This window comes from Alternaria conjuncta, assembly GCF_024043145.1.
Source record: "Alternaria conjuncta strain BMP 0040 chromosome Unknown scaffold_5, whole genome shotgun sequence".
In the NCBI taxonomy this organism is placed as follows: Eukaryota; Fungi; Ascomycota; class Dothideomycetes; order Pleosporales; family Pleosporaceae; genus Alternaria; species Alternaria conjuncta.
Window position 1 is genome coordinate 877583 of NW_026250094.1, and position 18426 is coordinate 896008.

The window sequence follows — 18426 nt, forward strand, 5'->3', positions numbered from 1 at the left end:
ATAAGTAGAGATAGTATATATTAATTTTTTAGCTCTTTTTATTTCTACTATAAAGTAGTATATTAAGCTATAAGCTAGAGTTTAGTTAAGATTAGTTTATTACTAAAAGAATAAGTAGACAGCTAGTATTAGAATAGTAGAACTTAGTTTAATTTAATATTACTAGTTAGACTAGTAGCTAAATAACCTATATTAAATAAGACGTTTTGCTTAGATATTTAGTTTACTTTTTGCGTTTTTTGCTCCCTCGGAAGACTTGTCTTCCACCCACCACACACCATTTATCATTTCGGTAGCCAAAGTGTTTCAATTTGCTATCAGGTCGCGATGCACGGTGATATGTGCATGGCACACCGTTGAGATGTTGTTTTTGGCGAAATCGCTGGTTGGGTATTGCGCGGTCCACGATTGATCCGAGTGAGCCTTGACTATCTAGGTGCTACTAAACAACGTGCATCGGAGGCATACCAGATCACTAAAGAGGTGGGATTGATCGTGTGAGCTGCGAACGTATCCTTGGTATTCAAGCTGACAAGATGCGCAAACTTGACGCCAGGGCGCAGGCGCCGAGCATGCACGCCTGACGCTCAGCCTCGTCCATAGATAGGCGTTTGGGGGCCGCTTACGCCTACGTTAGATGCAGCTCCACCCTGCTGCATGGGAACCCTCACCCACGATCTGTCACACATCAACATCGTCATGAAGCTCTTTTCCTTTGTCGTAACACTCTACCAACTCTTCCTCATCGCCGAAGCTGCTCCGCTAGAGCTTAGGGACGATGAATGCACGCAGCTCCACAGCTCAGAGGCGACCTGGGATCCCGTCGACAAATACACCATCGAGTTATTCCAAGCGGAAGCGATATTGCGACCAGAACCTAACCTCTGTCTATTCTACACGCGCGGGTTGAGCGAGACGGCGCGCCGTTACGCGAAAACGAGACCAAATGGGGAGTCTCCTATGACAACGATCTGGGTATTTGCATATTCGCTGCGTAGTCTCTGGCTTCTGCTAAACAAGCACAGGATGTCTGGCCAAAAAAGTACTACAACAGCGAAGCCCGAAATACCAATCCACTACGCTGTATCATGAACAACGAAACCTGGCGGACACAGTATTACACCAACATGTCCAAAGCCTTCGCGTCGCTATGCAAAGTATTTGCGACAGTCATGGACGCCAGTATTGGACCAGGCGCAGATACTCCAGGCTATGTCAACAAGGGAGGCCTTTGGTTCCAAGCAGAGTTCCCAGTCTTGCAAGAGCAGAACAAAGTCCTCATGATAGAAGCCATATCGCCAGATGGACAGACCGCCTTCACGTATTGGACCCAAACGAACGTCGCTCAGGATAGTATACATGACAAACATGTATACGGACGTGGCATGGCTACAGGAAGCGAAGCATGGCTGGACATCTTCTCGGTAGCTGAGCACTCGTTACGTGAAGAGTGGCATATGGACTTGCAGGGCAAGTAACAGTTATGAAGTTCCAATGAATAAAGTACTAGATGCACCACAACACTCTCCCATCGACGTTCTTTCGGGTGCCCTATTCAACCCACCCGTAGCTCGGATTCATCCTCCGGTCCAGTCCGCGTTCTTCCTCGTGTATGTCCGAATCTTGCGAACGTACTCGATAAAACCCCGAAAATACCTTGAAAAAGCGATTGTCATGCATACAATGCTCACTACGTAGCATTTCTGTTGAAATGGGCACTCGCTGTCTAAACAGTTATATCGGGTCACCACGGCGACGACGCCCAAAGCCGAAGCTGCGACAGTGATAGCAGACCTAACTAGCGGGATAGCGCGAGCATTGTTTGATGGGACTGCGTGCACTTCCTCGAAAGATCCGGAGCCATCATCCAATGCGAGATCGTAACCCTTCAAAGATCCCGCAGCATTTTTGTGGGCATCAGGGCGGACGATTCCCGATCCAGGGCGCTCGTCCTTGAGCGCATACCATATCGTACAGACCAGGATACCGTAGAGTGATAGCTGATGTCCTAGTACGTAGAATAGTAACGAAGTTACCCTCTGGGTTTTGCAGCGTTCGTGCGGGCGCGCTCGACCCAGATGCACCGCATACGCGAGACTGAGGAAACCAAGCATGCAGAGGAAGGTCCCGGGTATGTAGAGATAGCGCCAATAGCGCCAGGTTAATTGTACGAAGCTATTGAGGGCAGCTTGTTTTGCGCTGGATGCGCCGGTGAAAGAGGCGTTGTCGGTCATGTTGAGGTGCGTGCTGTGGTGGTGCGAGCCGGTCTGGCTGAGTCTCGTACATATGATAGCCTTTACCAAGAGTCTTGGTAGGGCGGCAAAGTACCACATACCCGGCTTCTGAGCTTGGCGGTTACTATGTATGTTGGTGTTCGTTCGTTGCATCATTGTTGGATCATGCTGCGCGGACAAGCGGCACCTTACCGCTCGAATCACGATGTTACTGGATTAGCTACCCATTATCGCCAGATACAGTATGATCAAGGTGCATTTTAGAAAGTCGATATTGCTCCTAAAGAGGAAACATTCTAGTAATGAACCAAGATGGCCGAGAACCTACCGCGTCGGTTTTAACGGAAGAGAGGTATACCCTAGAAAGACCGTGCCCAAACGCCCAGCAGGTAACTTTCACAATACAATACTCACTTACATGATGGAGAAATTATTTGCCCAGCCTAGCGGACCAAAGCCCTCGAACCCAGTAGACTGTGCATTCTCGTCATCACTTGCTTCCCATCCGAAGAAATTTTGGAGGTCGTCCAGGTTGAACATGGGCTGCTCGAAAGCAGTTGGCGCGCTGGGAGAAGAGTACATGGTCCCTACTGCATTCTCAGATGGTGTCGTCATGGCCTGGCCTGATGTTACAGTAGAAGAACCGTGACCAGTGGTAGGCGCTGAGAAAGGATAGCGAGTAGTAGCCGTGCGAAGAGTCGAGGGTGAAGTTGCTGACAGTATCTCCTCGACAGGAGGAATAACTGAGATGGCCGCATTTCGCTGTCTAGGAGTGCCAGCCATCGGTGCAGGCGCGCCGACAATGCGCCGCGCTTCATTCTCTGATGGATCCTGAGGCGCAATGTAGTCAGCAGAGTGACCACGAGCCAGACTGTCGCGTACAGTCTCCAACCAGCGCTCGGAGGTGATACATAACGATTCAGCAAGCGGGTACATGAACGCCATCTCCCGTAACGCCTGGTTGTTGTACTGCACTAACTCGACTGTACGACCAATCACAGTTCCTGCGTCGGGCTTTGATACGTCCAGAATCCGAGCGATATAGTAGAGCATGATGCGACTACTGTTGTAAACGAATGAAGGCAGTATGGAGTCCGCAAAGTGTTTGACCCCGTGTTGGAGTATGTGTGAGACTAGGACCGACATACGCTGCGCATGCTCAAAGCAGACGTCTTGCAGATGACTTACAAACGCTTGTCGATCAGTAGGGAAGACGAACGGCTCCTGGTTTTTGAACAGATCAGGGAGAGCGATCCTATGTACGTCGCACATAACGTGATGGTACATGCAGTGGATGAGGAGGAGGGCACCTAGCTGATGTGTCTCGCGCCGAATGTAGATGTTGTCCGCGGAGAAATCTAGCCAGGATGGCAGGCTTTGTTTCCACGACTGTATGTCCTCAATGAGGACGGCGAATCCTGACTCTGGAAGCCACGGCGGTTGTTCTTCATCCATGTGCTTCACAAACCTAAGCCAAGTCAGCAATCAAGACTCGCGAGCTGAATCTAGCCACACTCACCGAAGAACACGTCGCCAGATACTGACAATGCGCACATAGTACGCGGCCATGCCCAGGTTATCCGCCGGCTTCTCTGGAATGTCCTCTGGAGACATGAGTTCCAATAGTGTGCCCCTCTCGAGCCGCTCCGTAATACACGGGATCTGTAGTGAGAACTGACGCTCGTTGCACGGAAGCTGAATCTTGAGGTCTCTTTCATTGAGTATAGTGAGGTGGTCGACGCCACTACCAGCCCAGACATCAATCATATAGCACGCCCACATGAGTCTTCTACGCGACTCTCGCACAGAAACCTCGTTTGGACTTCCTCCTAATTCCTTACAAAGCACATCTGGTGACACTTCATTGTTGAGCTGTAAGGCATGCGCCATACGTATGACAAGGCCGGTAAGAAGAAAAGACCCAGCATAGTTGCCATTGCGAGCTTCCTGGTCGTGAAGCAAGACCAAGACCTTGAGTTTGGTAATTGAGATGGTGCTGTAATCAGCGAAGAACATCTCTTCCGCGACTTTAGCCCACTGGCTTCCGGCTGACTGGATCAGATCTTTCGTCAAGGGCGAGAACGACTCACTGTAGTCGAGAGCGTAAAACCGAGCACCCAATGCACACATTATGTGCAAGAGGGCTTGATCGGAGGCATCCACGAGCTGTCCTTCGTCTAGCATTCGAATGAACGAGGGCTTGTGCTCGAACGCGAACACGCGGATGGGGTGGACGTTGTTGAAGTAAGCATCTAACAACGCATGAAGTTTGATTCTGGGTGGCAGCTGCTGGGAAAACAACCTGTGCGGATTCGTAAGTTGGATGCACGCCAGTAAGATCGTAAGGCATACCATAGTAGGCCCGGCGGACACCCCGCTACAGCAGGCTCGCTATTCGACAGTGAGCCGAGTATCCTAGAAGGCTCTCGAGAATCCCGGGGAGTGTGTGGCGGTATCATCACGGAATCGGCGTGCGTGTCTGAGGCAGGAGTCGCAATGCTCTGTACCCAGGCTGGCTCCACCTGCTCAGCATCGTATACACATGAGGTTCTGCGCTGCTGGCATCTTATGCAGTTCGGTCGTTCGCCGGAGCATTTGACTTTGGAGTCTCGACAGGGAATGCAGGATCGAAATGTACGTTTACGCTTGATGCCTACAACAGGCTCGTACGCCGTGCTTGGTCTCTTCGCAGCAGTGGAAACACCGCCATTCTGCACACAGTCCAGCTGTAGCCTTTCGCAGTTCAGGCAGCCGTTTGGGCGTTCATCGCACTTGACCTAGATGGTTGTCAGCTACGTTGGGCCCTGATTTATGGTTTTCCGGATATCCTAGGCCCCGACGCCAGAACTACGACCATCACGACAACCTGATGGTCGCTCGCCGGATACCCATTGCCTTGGTATGGGTATCTAAAGAGAGGAATGATATACAAGAGACCATGAGATCCTACCTTTCTCGCACGGCAAGTAGCGCAGGCTGTCGAAACTCTGTTAGTACACCTATCGCCATATAAAGAGGCCATGTCGCGTACCGTTGACTGGTCTTCTGCGCTTCTTAGCAGCAGTCTCTGGGACGGCGGGCGTTTCCGGCGACTCCATGTATCGTTCGGTTTGTCGCTCGGGATGTCGCGTCGTTCTGGAGTTGCGAAAGAGCGACGGCGGCGCGACGACGACCCAGACTTAAGGCGAAAAATGACGTGCTAATCCGTTGGGATTGGCTCAAAGCACGCGGCCTAATAGTGGGGTCATGCTGTGTTCGGGCAGGTGCGGATCGCATTCCCCCACGAGCTAGCTGTTTGCGGGCCTAGCTCATGTGTACCCTTTCTCTGAACCCCGCAATTAAGGAAGGCCAACTCTCAAAGCAGACGATATTTGGCTTATTTCCAGTGATCTAGAAGGGGCACGAGACCCTTATAGTGTTTGCGGCTCAACTAGAGTGTGATACTCCAGGACTTGGCATGACTTGGCGTCATTGCAACGAGCCCTCAACATTGAACCCTTCACACCCAACATACACGCACCAACGTATGTCAAGACGGGATAATGGCTTTTCCATGAACATGCACAGATACGTCATCACAAGCACCCGTGTGCTGAATAATCCCTGCGCTTTTAGAATCGAAGTCCCTGCCAATCACTGATAAGGCACACCGGATATGGCGACTGTCTAGCAACAGATGCACCAACAACATGGTACTAGATTCGATACCCCAAAATACTAGGCGTTCAACATCATGATCTCGCCAGCCACGTAGGTTTATTTAGTCAGAAATGTAATGCACGGGAGATCAGGTCGCCAGCAATGCAAGTACACGGATTCCCCTAGCCAAACAGGCAACGCGCCAAGCAAACGCCAGGTAAGCACGATCACAAGACCAAAACGACACGCCAGCGAACGCAACACGCGTACTGCCTCTGCACCTGCATCATTTGATCAATCATCAGGCTAGCGAACGGAGATTTTATCCGAAAGCCGTAAATGGTTCCGCTAGACTCAAGATGGTGTGTTGGATGGAACGAGACTGCGTTGCATCGACACTGGTAAGAGGATGTATCGAAAACTTTGTCTATTCAGTATCCGCAATACACCTTTCAATGCCACAGATCAAGCTATTTACGCCAATGCGAAAAGCATCCAAAACACCGTGCCATGTCTATACCAAAAGCCACTTACTCACATGTTCGTGAGTTTGCTTATTGAGGATCAATGATGTCGGTGCACGCAATCCCATTCGTACTGCAGAGAGACGTTAGCGGAATGTGCGTACGAAGGATGAAAAGGTTCTTGACTTACCACTCTGCCCTCCTCATCGCCGGTATAGACATGGTGAGGCATCGGCAATATACACGTGATGGGTGCCGCAGACGAGGGAGACGTTGGATCACTGTGATTGAGCACATTGATGAGGTTCGCAGACCATTTGCTGGGTACTGAGGTTGGAGTGGTGATGGTCGGGGGTGTTGGCGTTAGATGGAAGATTTTGACGACACCCCTACGATGTCCAGTGAAGATGAGCTCGCGCTCACACCACTCATTGCCCACACCCTCATACACAGCGACAGCCGTGATGCTATCTGCGTCGTCTTCACTGTCGCAGATATCCTCGTCAAGCAGCACTGCGCCGTTGAGTGTTGTGACGATGAGTCGGCTTCCGCAAGCGAGTACAATGTGTCCTGTGACACTGTTGATCCTGGCCGCTTGGATTGGTACTGGGTTGCGCTTCTGCCGTGGACCAAGATCGAGCTCGCGAACGAACTCATTTCGGTTCAAGTCCCAGAGGAAAACACGTCCGTCGAGAGATGCGGATAGGAATGCAGAGAAGGCACGGCTTGCGGCGAGTGTGATGACGGATGACTTGTGGCCGAATAGCGTTGTGGCGTTCTGCAGGTCGATGTGGCCTCTTTCAGCTTTGCTCATGTTCCAAATCGCGAGTGTACAATCTGTTCCTGCAGTGATGAGGGTTCTACCGTCAACGAAGAGGGAAGTTGTCAGCTGGCCAGAGTGTAAATGCTCGAACAGCCCGATGAGCTTCTTGGAATGTGAATCATAGAAGCGCACGCTGCCGTCCGTGAAACCCCACTCCATGTAACGATCGTGATGCGGAGGTATGTTATGCCGAAATGGTGCTGAGCAAAGGAGCTTGTCGCTCTTGCTGATGTAGTTGAGAGATGAGATGCGATCGTTAGACTCCAATAGCGTGCCGGGAACCCGATGTAAGCTCTCCGCAGACGTGTCGAGCTTGGTGGGTTTCGTGACGTTTTCTTTCTGTGGGTGCGGTCGCTGGAAAACCTGTGGAGGCGTCTGTCCAAAATTGTTGATAACACTAATCTTCTGTGCGCGCTCCTTCTCGTCAGTAATCGAATCGAGATCGATTGCACCCTGGTATGTCATGTAGTGGAATACATTTGCTGCCTCGATTGCCGCTTCGCCTCGCTGCTTGTAACCGAAGATGAGGTCGATCCAATGATGCAGGTTCTGGCTGACGTAGGGACTTTCCAAAGCCTCACGCTGTTTGGCTATGAAGATGGCTGGATCGCCCTTGGCCCACGGAGGTAATTGGACGTTATCTATCTTCGAGCCATCGGATCGCAAACCGAAGTTGTACCCATTAACGTTGGTCAAGAAGTCAGGGAGAAAGTAGAACTCTGGGGTAAGCTCGCGTACGTCGGCCATATTCTTCGCGGACACCGAGTCCCAGACATTTTGGATCGAGTAGAACATTCGGTCAGCGTGATCCCATGTGCCACCCTGAATGAGGAAGAAGGCCGCGCTGAAGGGTTGAAGTCGCATCAGATACGACGCGACGGTCATGGCGGACGAATAATGAGTTCCGTAGTGGAAGGCGTGACTAGCGTCTCCCATCTCTGCAAACGAGCTAAATCTCTCTCTGATGAGGTGCTCTTGCTTAGGATCCTGAATACCAATAGGTTTGCGGAGGTCTCGAAAGTTGCTCGGGTCGCTCAAATCCAATTCTTCGCTGTGGTAGTTAGACAACACCCACGGGAAGACCGGGTACTGGGTCAGATCGTTGAACGTCCTTCCAGCGAGTGTATTGACGAACATCAGGTAATGGAAGTTGGACATCTCTCCTTTCAGCCATTTCTTGGTCGCCGGATGAGCGGAAGCAGAACCAAATGCTGATGCGAAGCGCGATCCAAACGTCTGTGGTGCTTCTTCCGGATTGCGCAGGGAATCAAGGCGCCAGGATATCTCAGAGTTGGCATGCTTGTCCGGATTCGCGACATGCGAAGCTCGTTGTAGGACCCGAGAGTGGATGTCATTTCGAGCCTGGGCAGAGACAGCTGTGAGAAGGTAGCTACGGCCATCATCAAAGAAGACTTCGATTCCAACATCGCGGTGAAGGAAGCGCCGCTTGGAAATACTGATAACCTCAGTCCACTTCCAATTTCTCACTGCATCTTCTTGGCTCCTGGGTGGTGGGCGACGGGTAGTGACAGCTTCTTTTCCAGCTATGACTTGAACGTAGGGGTCGCGCTCATCGGGCGGCGCCTGCCACACGCGTACGATCTCGCCGTCCGACCTTTGGAAGAAGTCGTCCAGCAAGTAGAGACAATCTTTTCCTACGATGAGCAGGCCCTCTATTGCTTCTAGTCCGACCACCCGAGAGATGTTGCAAACGTATTGCACCTGATCGCCGCGGTTAAGGCTCCGCATTACCTTGCGGTTCTTGTCTTCGAAGCCATCCTCATCTTCATACATAGCTTCGACCATCTCAAAGTCGTCGTCGCTAGCAGATTCTGGTTCTTCCGTTTGATCACCCGATGCACTCACGGAAGAGGCAGACCTAGTCGATCGCGCCTTGACAGGTGTGGCACCAACAGCTTCCTTCGCCGAAATTGCTGGCACAGTGGTATCCAACCTGGGTCGCTCTCGTGGATCTGTGTCTTTGCGTTTGGGTTGATACGACTGCTCTCTGCTAGTGTTGTCGACAACGATGCGTAGACGCTTTCGATCGCGGCCCTCGGTTTCGTCGAGCCGCCATCTGGCAGGTGGACTGTCTTCGAACAGACCACATGGGCCTTTCAGTTGGTGATCAAGCTTGGCCAAAACTGTTGCCATGTAAGTAGCATTATCCTGCTGGTCTTGAAGGACGCGCTGGTGCTTGATGCGTTCAGAAGCGTGTATGTTGGATCTCCAGTGGTTTGTGGAGTTTTCATGGTGATTCCAGACATTGTCCGCGGCAAGCTCATCAGATTGCCACTGCTTCAGCTTCTCCTTGCGCTTGGCGATTCGCTTCTGGGAAGTCTCTTCGGTCTTCTTGTTTTGGCTTTGCGCAAAGTCTTCCCATGATTTAGTCATTGAGCCATAGAAGAATTTATCCATCTCGGTCTTGTTCTTATCGAGCCACTCTAGGAATGTTTCATTATCAAGTTCGACAAGCTTCTGAAAGCCATCGTAGAGATCTTTCGTGTCGCCATGGATGGCATCGGCCAAGATCATAGATGTTTCGTGAGGTTTTTGCACCATGAGCGACCTCCAGAAGTTCGCCGCCGCAAGACGCACGTCCGTGTGTTCAGACGACAGCTGTGTGTAGAGAAGATAGCAGATCATCTTCAACGAAAATGTTTCGTTGTTGACAGAAGAAAGAATGATAGGCTGCCAATACATCATCTTCTCGATAACTGCCGTGGTAGTTGCACCACTTTCTGACTCATCAGACTCCGCCAAACGAAGCAGAGCAACTCTCAAGAAGGTGTTACGAATTGATGAGATAGGCTGCGTGCACAGTCTGACGGACTTGATAGTCGCAATATCCGGACGTTCGAGATACTCAAGGAGGAAGCCAGCGAAGTCGAGCAAGGACTCTGCGCCTTCAAGAAACCATCCCTCGAAGACTGCTTCGGACACGTGGATCACAAAGCGTTGCAGATTGAGGAGAACGCGCGGTTCGTGCAATAATTGCTGATCAAACTGGAGCGCGTTCTTGACGGACGAAAGCGTTTGCCGAAGAATGTATGACTCGAAGTATGCTTGATGTTCTTGAAAGCCGGGAGGCGTCTTGAGGAAGAGACCTAAGCCAGGAAACTCTTTGCGTGTGAATATCTGATCCTTGAACACGTCGAGAACAACTTCCAAAGTCGCTTCCACCACGGAGCTACCAACCTTTAATGCCAAGGGAGCAGCGTACTTTGGTGATAGTATTGGGTTGAGAGAAGGTTGCTGAGCGGCCTTCTTCTTATCCGCAGAGACGAGCACAAATGATGACGCTCTGCGGAAAGGTAACACGCGTCGAGACGCAGGCGAAGGTGATACGTCAACGTTGGTCGTGCGAACCACAGGCGCTTCATGCCCGTTAGCTCGGGAAAGTGGTCGGATCACAACGTCTTGGCCCTCGAAGGTCAGTGCGGACCCTCTTGAAAGTAATTCCGTCTCAGCGCTAACACTATCAGATGTGACAATGACTGGATAGAGGACGAAGAGCAGTTCTTGGACATAATTGGAAGAGTGAGTGTAGTCGCGAAACCCTTCCGATCGTGAATGTAGCTCAGACAGAAACTGGATAGCAGAGTTCAGAACAACGGCAAAGTCATTCAGTCGATCTGTCTGAGGAGCCCGAGTATCTAGAATCATTAGCATGGTTGTTACATAGTGGCCGAACTTAACTCACCAACTGTTGGCTGCTTGGCATTTAGCGACATTGTTCTACGACGCCCTCGAGTGACTGTGCCTTGGCCAGTCTCTTGCTTTGGTGTGCTATCATCAGCTCGGGCGAGGTCTCGGTCGCGAACTATCGCTCGCAGGCCAGTCTCCAACATCGCGGTGATTACTGGGAATATTTCAGGGTACCAAATTCTGAGCTGAGACTGGGGTGAATGCGCGATAAAAATGTCGACCAGATTGAAGACGTCAAAGTCGCGCTCGAAGTCAATGGTTGCGACATCGCGACCAAAAAGGATCGCGAAGCAGATAGTCCAGATGCCTGGTGTATTCCACCAGTGGCGCAGCCTGTTCTTCATCAAGATGAAGCCTCCTGTCTTGTCCCCAAACTTCTTGACGTAGTGCGAACCATTGATCACTAACAGTCGAGCTAAGATCTTTGCCCCAAGAACAACGACTCGCTGTTCAGGTTCGGCAAGGAGATAGAGCAGCCACTTTCCAGTGACATTTTTCGCAAAACGAACGATTTCGTGCGGATTCTGAGGATCGCAGAGAAGTTCCGCCAGAAGAGTGAGGATGGCGATGCCCAAATCGGGTAGGGATAGTGGTGGCGAACTGCCGCCGCTTTGTGCCGGGCTGTTCGAGCGTGGTGTAGACTCTGGTGTCAATGTTGGTGGTGTACCTTTGCGAAGACGAGCAATGCTCGCTTTCGGTCGCAGTGCTCGTTTCGCATATGATGCGCGGCTGTCGTGCAGCGCATATGTGACGAAAAGAGATAGCGATCTCGCATTTTCCCCGTTGAAGTTGATGATAAGTAGCGCTTTGAAGGCGGCGAGAAACAGCTTGAACGTTGATGGAGTGAAGTTTTCACCTTTGAGAGCATCTGTGAGACGCTTGACAACACCTGTAATGGTCAGCTAAAGTTGACTCGCCATGTCGGCATACTTACGTATCCTATGGAATCGCTTAGCGTTGTAGTGATGGTGCTTGCTGCCCTTTGCAAAGTGCGCAAATTGCAAGTAATACAGCTTCTGCGTTTCCAGCGAGGTAGCTCTACGCCAGATTTCCAGATCAACCAGAAGTACTCTATACGCAAGTGGGTTGATGATGAGTGACTCGGTTGGCTCGTTCTCATCGTATCCAACGAATCGGAGGATGATTCGCAAGAGCTGCATAACAAAGTCTTCGCAGTCTTCTGGTGTCACATCTAATGAGGAGGGGTTGCGCGGCACCAATCCCCCCATGGCGAATCCAATCTTCTGGCGCAGGACCTCAGCCAAGACAGCAAACCCGTTGCGCTGCTCCATGGCCTCACAATTGCGCCAATTGCCCCCAACAGCTTCAAGCAGAATGTTGACAGAGCGAAGCATGCTGTCTAAAGTCTGGGCAGATTGCACCAGCTTCAAGCCGACAGCCACACACCCACCAATGCGCCAAATGGCATCGTCGAGTGATTGTGGAACGACAACGACAGGGTCACCAGACAGACGTCCAAATCCTCGTGGCTGAGACAGTGCATCATTGACCGAAGGTACGGCAGCATTGATGATGATCGGAGTACTATGAAGTCTGGTATACTTATGCAGAGTTTTAGCTGATTCGCGTGATAGTGATCGGATTAGTTGAGATTCATCGATGGCATTTCTGTCATCGTCGTCCATTACGGAACTGGGAGAGAAGCTCAGTATTATCTTCGATTCAGGCATGAGATGGCTTGCATTGGCCCGAATAGCTGCTACGATGTCGGATCGTTCCTCTCTCCCAGGATGTAATATCTCGTTGTGAACATGAAGCTCAGCAGAGGTACGGTAGGTCTGAAACGACCCGAGCCTATCTTGGAAGTTTCCACAATAACGCGGACCAAGTTTATGATATACAGCGATCAGCTCATCTGACAGCGGTTCAGAGAATAGATGGAAGGAGGCGACTGAGAGCTTGGAGGCAATGACGTTTCTACCCAGCCGAGGCGCCAAGTTCCGTGGTGTTCCCAAGAACGCGAGTATGTGGTGTTTGGACACGCTAGAAGACATGGAGGCAAAGCTATCCTGGCTGCTATCCAGTAACGGAGGATGCGAAGGGTAGTGGGCTTTCATAGTCTCGGTGAACTCACCATCGACGAAAAGAGATGCCTTAGCAGCGCCGATACCGATAGTCTTGGCTCTCCGATGAACCACAGCGATGTGGTACCAGCGGCCTGCTTCGAAACGAGGAGCTTTCTTGAATCTGACACTGGGTATGACACCAGTAGAATGACCCATGTAAGTCTGCAGGATAAAGCAACGCGTATCTCTTTCCAGGTATGCCATGAGGAAACACGTTTGTGTATCGTCGTATGCGCCGAAGAGAGTGGTATGGCAGTCGGCGTCGAACCTGTCGACCCTTACCCAAGCAGCAAATGTATATCCGCCTCCTGGGGACATGGGTGGGAATGGACGGCCAATGTCCGGAAGTTCAACAGCGCTGAAGCCATGCAAAGACAGATCGAATTGTATGAAGGGCGGGTCGCGGGATGAGCGCATACCACGCAAGAGAAACTCAGCAGCTGATTCAGAAGACGCTGCTTTGCGGAAGAGGTAGTATGCATCGTCCAGCTTGTTGATGCCGTACTGAATAAGGTCGTCGGCCAGCTCTTGCAAGAGGCTAGCTTCTGTAGGAGCGCACTTGTTCTCAAAGAGCAGGGGTAGGACACTGCTCAAGACGCCAGTGACATGCAGCGCAGCTTTGTTGTAAGATGAGATAGAAGTGATTTCCAGGATGGCAAGCAGCACCGATATGGAAAGAGCCTTGGAGCGCGTGCCCGGGGCATCTTCACCAGAAAGACCCCGCCAGAAGTGGAAGATGGTTGGAATGATGTCTGGATCCTGCAGTATCTCATTGCCGCTGAATATAGCCCGTACCTGGCTGCGTAGTGGGTCGAGATCGAGATCGGTATCGCTGTACACGGACCGCGGGCTAGAGACTACGATCTCAGTAGGCTGCGAGTCGCCGCTGGCCGCTACATCCTCGTCCTGCTTGGGTTGCGCGATTTCGACCTTCTTATCGATATCCCTGAAGATGCGTGTCATGGTCTCCTCGCCCAAGGCAAAGGCGAACAGGGTGCCGAAAAGCTGCTCCTGGCCGGCATCGTCACGCTTGCTCTGCGACTGTCCGCCAAAAATGCCAGTGCTGGCCAGGGCTTGTTCCAAAGCACTCCAGCCGCCGTGCTCGACACGCTTGGCGAAGAAGCGCCTGTTACCGGCATGCTCGTTCAGCGCGTCTGACAGGACATCGAGTGTTCCCTTGATCACCTCGAAGAAGTCGATGCGGTCGGGCGTGGGCAGCTCGGCGGGTTTGTAGAAGCCAGAGAGCGAGCGCAGGGTAATGAGGAGGGTCTCGAAGCCGCGGACATGGCGGAACGCGTCTTTGGTATGGGTTTGGTCGTTGGACTCGATCAGCAGCTGGCGCATGCGGCGGAGGGCGTTGCTCTGGTTGTGGAGGACGTCGGAGGTCGGTGGTGTGGTCTCGGAGGCCCTGATCAATTCATCCGCTAGGCTTCGGAGTTCGGCTATCTGGTTATTCATCGGCGGCAGTCGTGAGGCGGCCGTGGAGGACCTGTGCGGCCGCGTCGTCGCCATGTTCAGGCGAGACCGCTGCGGCGGAATTTGGGCGGAGGTGATGGCTGCGCGGGTAGCACCTTCATATCTCCCGAGCCCCAAGCCCGCACATGAGACCTCGACTTGCGGGGAATACTAGTCGTGTCGTTTGGTGGTGGGCGGGCGCACAATGAGGGCTGATTACGGCGGGCGGGCTCCGCGCTCGTCGTGGTTGCTGCTAAGCTGGTCATCGAAGCTGATCCCTGTCAGTCCAGAGCTCAGCCAGGCTCCCACGCTGCACGCGCCGAGCAACGTCAAGTCGCCGCAAAGCAAGGTACTGATAAACAATGCGCCAGCACTAAGAGCTGTGCATATCGCCTACCAACATAGTTATGATAAACACGCGTTCTGTCTCACGCGGGCCGCATGGTGCGCTCCTGACTATTGCCTCTCACGTGAGCACGCATTGCCCAGGTGTGGCTGGCATATCGATAACTACCTCAGTACATGTCAGACCAACGTTGGCTCCCAGTAACCCATATGTGAAGCCACGCTCCACCAACACAGCCAGCCTCTACAATCAGTCTGCATCCCAGGGCACTCGGGTGTCCTGATACCAACCGTGTATCATTCATCTGATACTCATGGCGCGTGCGCTAGCTCACCCCAGCCTCACTCGCGCGGGCGCGGATAGGTCATGCGTCATCCACCTAGCGCGCCCGGGCCATGCACCGAGGTCCTGATAAGAAGCTCCATCGCCAGAGCTACCCCAGCTGCATCCCCATCTCTCCTCCACAACACTCTCCTCCCTCCCATCACCCCTTCCTTCATCTATCACGCTTCTTGCACCCCTTTACCCTTGTGTTTCTAGTTCTCGCTGTGCGAGCTCCGCCATCATGAAGTACAGCCTGGTCTTCGCGCTACCGGCTTTGGCCGCCGCGTCGCCTACCTTCAACGTAGAGACCATTCACAAGAACGCCGCCCCAGTGCTGTCGTCGACCTCTGCCAAGGAGGTGCCCAACAGCTACATGGTCGTCTTCAAGAAGCACGTCAAGGATGCCTCCAAGCACCACGACTGGGTCCAGAGCATCCACACCAAGAACAACGAGGAGCGCATGGAGCTGCGAAAGCGCTCCTCGCAGTTCCCCGTTACCACTGAGGTCTTCGATGGTCTCAAGCACGTTTACGAGATGGCCGGCATGAAGGGCTACTCTGGCCACTTCGACGACGAGACCATCGAGGCCATCAGGAACCACCCCGATGTAAGTTCCATCCCCAGCTGTTACCAGCTTGCATCATCCCAGATGGCGTCAGCGCCTTGGTGGCCTAGAGTGAGCGCTGCCTAGGCGGCCTTATCTCCGCAAGGCAGCTCCGGCTCCGCATCAGCACACGTGACGCCATCTAGGTACTTGTACCTGCATAAGACTTGGCGCTAACACCTTGATAGGTCGACTACATCGAGCGCGACTCAGAGGTCCACACCCTCGGCCACGACGAACCTGAAGTCGAGAAGAACTCCCCATGGGGTCTCGCCCGTATCTCGCACCGCGACTCCCTGAGCTTCGGCACCTGGAACAAGTACCTTTACGCCGCCGACGGTGGTGAGGGCGTTGACGTTTACGTCATCGACACCGGCACAAACACCAAGCACGTTGACTTTGAGGGTCGTGCTAAGTGGGGCAAGACCATCCCCAACGGCGATGCCGACGAGGATGGCAACGGCCACGGCACCCACTGCTCCGGCACTGTCGCCGGTAAGAAGTACGGTGTCGCTAAGAAGGCGCACGTCTACGCCGTCAAGGTCCTCCGCTCCAACGGCTCCGGCACCATGTCCGACGTCGTCAAGGGTGTTGAGTACGCTGCTAAGTCTCACTCTGAGACCGTCAAGGCCGCTAAGGACGGCAAGAAGAAGGGCTTCAAGGGAAGCGCCGCCAACATGAGCTTGGGAGGTGGCAAGTCCACCACCCTCGACCTCGCTGTCAACGCTGCCGTTGACGCTGGTATCCACTTTGCTGTCGCTGCCGGTAACGACAACGCCGACTCCTGCAACTACTCCCCAGCTGCTGCTGAGAAGGCCGTCACCGTCGGTGCCTCCACTCTCCTCGATGAGCGTGCCTACTTCTCCAACTACGGAAAGTGCAACGACATCTTCGCCCCTGGTCTCAACATCCTCTCCACCTGGATCGGCTCTGAGCACGCCACCAACACCATCTCTGGAACCTCAATGGCCTCTCCCCACATTGCTGGTCTCCTCGCCTACATGCTGTCTCTCCAGCCAAGCAAGGACTCTGCCTACGCTGTCGCCGACATCACCCCCAAGAAGCTCAAGGAGAACCTCATCTCCGTCGCCACCGTCGGTGCTCTCTCTGATGTCCCAAGCAACACCAAGAACGTCCTCGCCTGGAACGGTGGTGGCTCTTCCAACTACACCGAGATTGTTGAGAAGGGTGGCTACTCTGTCAAGAAGGCTGCCGAGAAGGAGGAGGAGTCCGAGTTCACCATCACCATCCCTTCTCTCTCCGAGATCGAGGGTGACTTCGAGAGCGCTAAGGAGTCTGCCAGCCGCACCGCTCACCGCGCCGGAGGCAAGCTCCAGCACCTTGAGCAAGAGATCGAGGACTTCATCGCCGAGGAGATGGAGTCTATGTTCGAGAAGGTTAAGGAGCGCGTCGCTAGCCAGTAAATGTGACATGATATGATCGTTAATATGACCCAAGAGGGTCTACTGATATATGGAATGGGATGGGTTCGGTATCGGCGTCTGGTTTTCTACATGGAGCATGTGTCTCCCATCTCATTGGACACAAGTTGATGTACTGTACGTTACTCTTGATATGGAACGCAATGTGAGGTAGATTAGATATCTGGAATGGATCTATCTTTCCTCCACCAATTTCCCCTCTTGTTTGCCATGTGTGCCTGCCTGCCTCCTTGCGAGTAGGGTCGTTTACGACCACTGACCCATTCAGGAGGCCGTCTTGGCCATCGCCTTCAAGCCTGCTTTCTCCTCCGCTAGGCGTCTGAGAACACCGTGTGCGAAGGCGGCATGCTCAGAGAGCAACGTTGCGATGGCTGGTTTGTTGAGCAGCTCGATGTTCCCTACGACAGTCTGATAGAGTGACTCTCGTAATCCGGTATCACTGTCGGGCGTCGTAGTGAGGGCATGCTCAGCGGCCGTGACGAAACCTTCGGTATCCCAACAAGCTTCACACGAGCGGGCGAACTTCTCCTTCGCCAGCACTGACAATCCAGGAACATCGTACTTGTCCGCCACCTCATACATCATCGCGTGCAGAAGAAGTTGAGCTGCGTCGCCTTCGGATAGTTGAGTCTTGATGCATTGCTTGCAAATGAAGTTGACGCATTTCTCCTTACAAGTCTCGCCCACGCAAGTATGGTGCTGACACACGCTATGATGAGGAGGTGGGCAACCAGGCTCACAAGTATGAGGAAATAGGTAGTGGTAGCCAGGTTGTCGATTCGTGATAGGCATCTTGGCAGACTCAAAAGTTCGAATCAACTCGTTCAGCTCTGGGCTATACTCGCATTCGTAGAAGTACTGGACGAGAAGCTTCACTACGTGCGGATCGTCCTCGGGCAAGTCGACTTTCCCCTCTGCGGCTTCCTGCATAAGAGCTAGTTAGCAGATGAACGTCTTTGTATATGCTTCTGGCCGGACGTACCTTGCCGACAGCGAACCTCACAGCCCTTTTGAAGAACGACGACTGAGGGCACACAACGGCTTTGTGCACGTTGTAAACATCTGAACCGCAGGTGATGACAAGATCCGAGTAATCGCCTGATGAGAGTAAACTAAGAGCGCACATTAGCAAAACAAAGCCGTTGCTGATGAGAATCTACTCACGCTTTTGTACGAGTCAGAAGCTCGTCGCGGGCGTTGTCCATATTGTTGTCATTGAGTGCGAATTGATATTCGGTCGACTGTGTGTCGCTATGCTTGCGGAAATATGTGCAAGAGAAAACCCTAGCGAGAGCAGAGC

At 52.7% G+C, this 18426-nt stretch overlaps 5 protein-coding genes across 5 annotated transcripts; 2 read left to right on the plus strand and 3 right to left on the minus strand.

Moving 5' to 3' along the window:
- Positions 1 to 699: 699 nt before the first annotated feature.
- J4E85_003949 (uncharacterized protein) lies at positions 700 to 1478 on the plus strand (the record flags this gene model as incomplete). The annotated part of the gene is made up of 2 exons (XM_051468212.1): positions 700 to 975; positions 1026 to 1478. The coding sequence occupies 2 exons, from the start codon at positions 700 to 702 to the stop codon at positions 1476 to 1478; spliced, it is 729 nt and encodes a 242-aa protein (XP_051327804.1).
- Positions 1479 to 2648: 1170 nt separating this feature from the next.
- Positions 2649 to 5332, minus strand: J4E85_003950 (uncharacterized protein; the record flags this gene model as incomplete). The annotated part of the gene is made up of 5 exons (XM_051468213.1): positions 2649 to 3702; positions 3754 to 4536; positions 4587 to 5011; positions 5185 to 5210; positions 5266 to 5332. The coding sequence occupies 5 exons, from the start codon at positions 5330 to 5332 to the stop codon at positions 2649 to 2651; spliced, it is 2355 nt and encodes a 784-aa protein (XP_051327805.1).
- Positions 5333 to 6437: 1105 nt separating this feature from the next.
- Positions 6438 to 14467, minus strand: J4E85_003951 (uncharacterized protein; the record flags this gene model as incomplete). Its single annotated transcript, XM_051468214.1, has 4 exons — positions 6438 to 6470; positions 6528 to 10816; positions 10864 to 11757; positions 11803 to 14467. The coding sequence occupies 4 exons, from the start codon at positions 14465 to 14467 to the stop codon at positions 6438 to 6440; spliced, it is 7881 nt and encodes a 2626-aa protein (XP_051327806.1).
- Positions 14468 to 15321: 854 nt separating this feature from the next.
- Positions 15322 to 17108, plus strand: J4E85_003952 (uncharacterized protein; the record flags this gene model as incomplete). The annotated part of the gene is made up of 2 exons (XM_051468215.1): positions 15322 to 15687; positions 15873 to 17108. 2 exons carry the CDS (start codon positions 15322 to 15324, stop codon positions 17106 to 17108), a joined length of 1602 nt encoding a protein of 533 aa, XP_051327807.1.
- Positions 17109 to 17390: 282 nt separating this feature from the next.
- J4E85_003953 (uncharacterized protein) lies at positions 17391 to 18331 on the minus strand (the record flags this gene model as incomplete). Its single annotated transcript, XM_051468216.1, has 3 exons — positions 17391 to 18050; positions 18109 to 18238; positions 18291 to 18331. The coding sequence occupies 3 exons, from the start codon at positions 18329 to 18331 to the stop codon at positions 17391 to 17393; spliced, it is 831 nt and encodes a 276-aa protein (XP_051327808.1).
- Between the last annotated feature and the right edge of the window lie 95 nt (positions 18332 to 18426).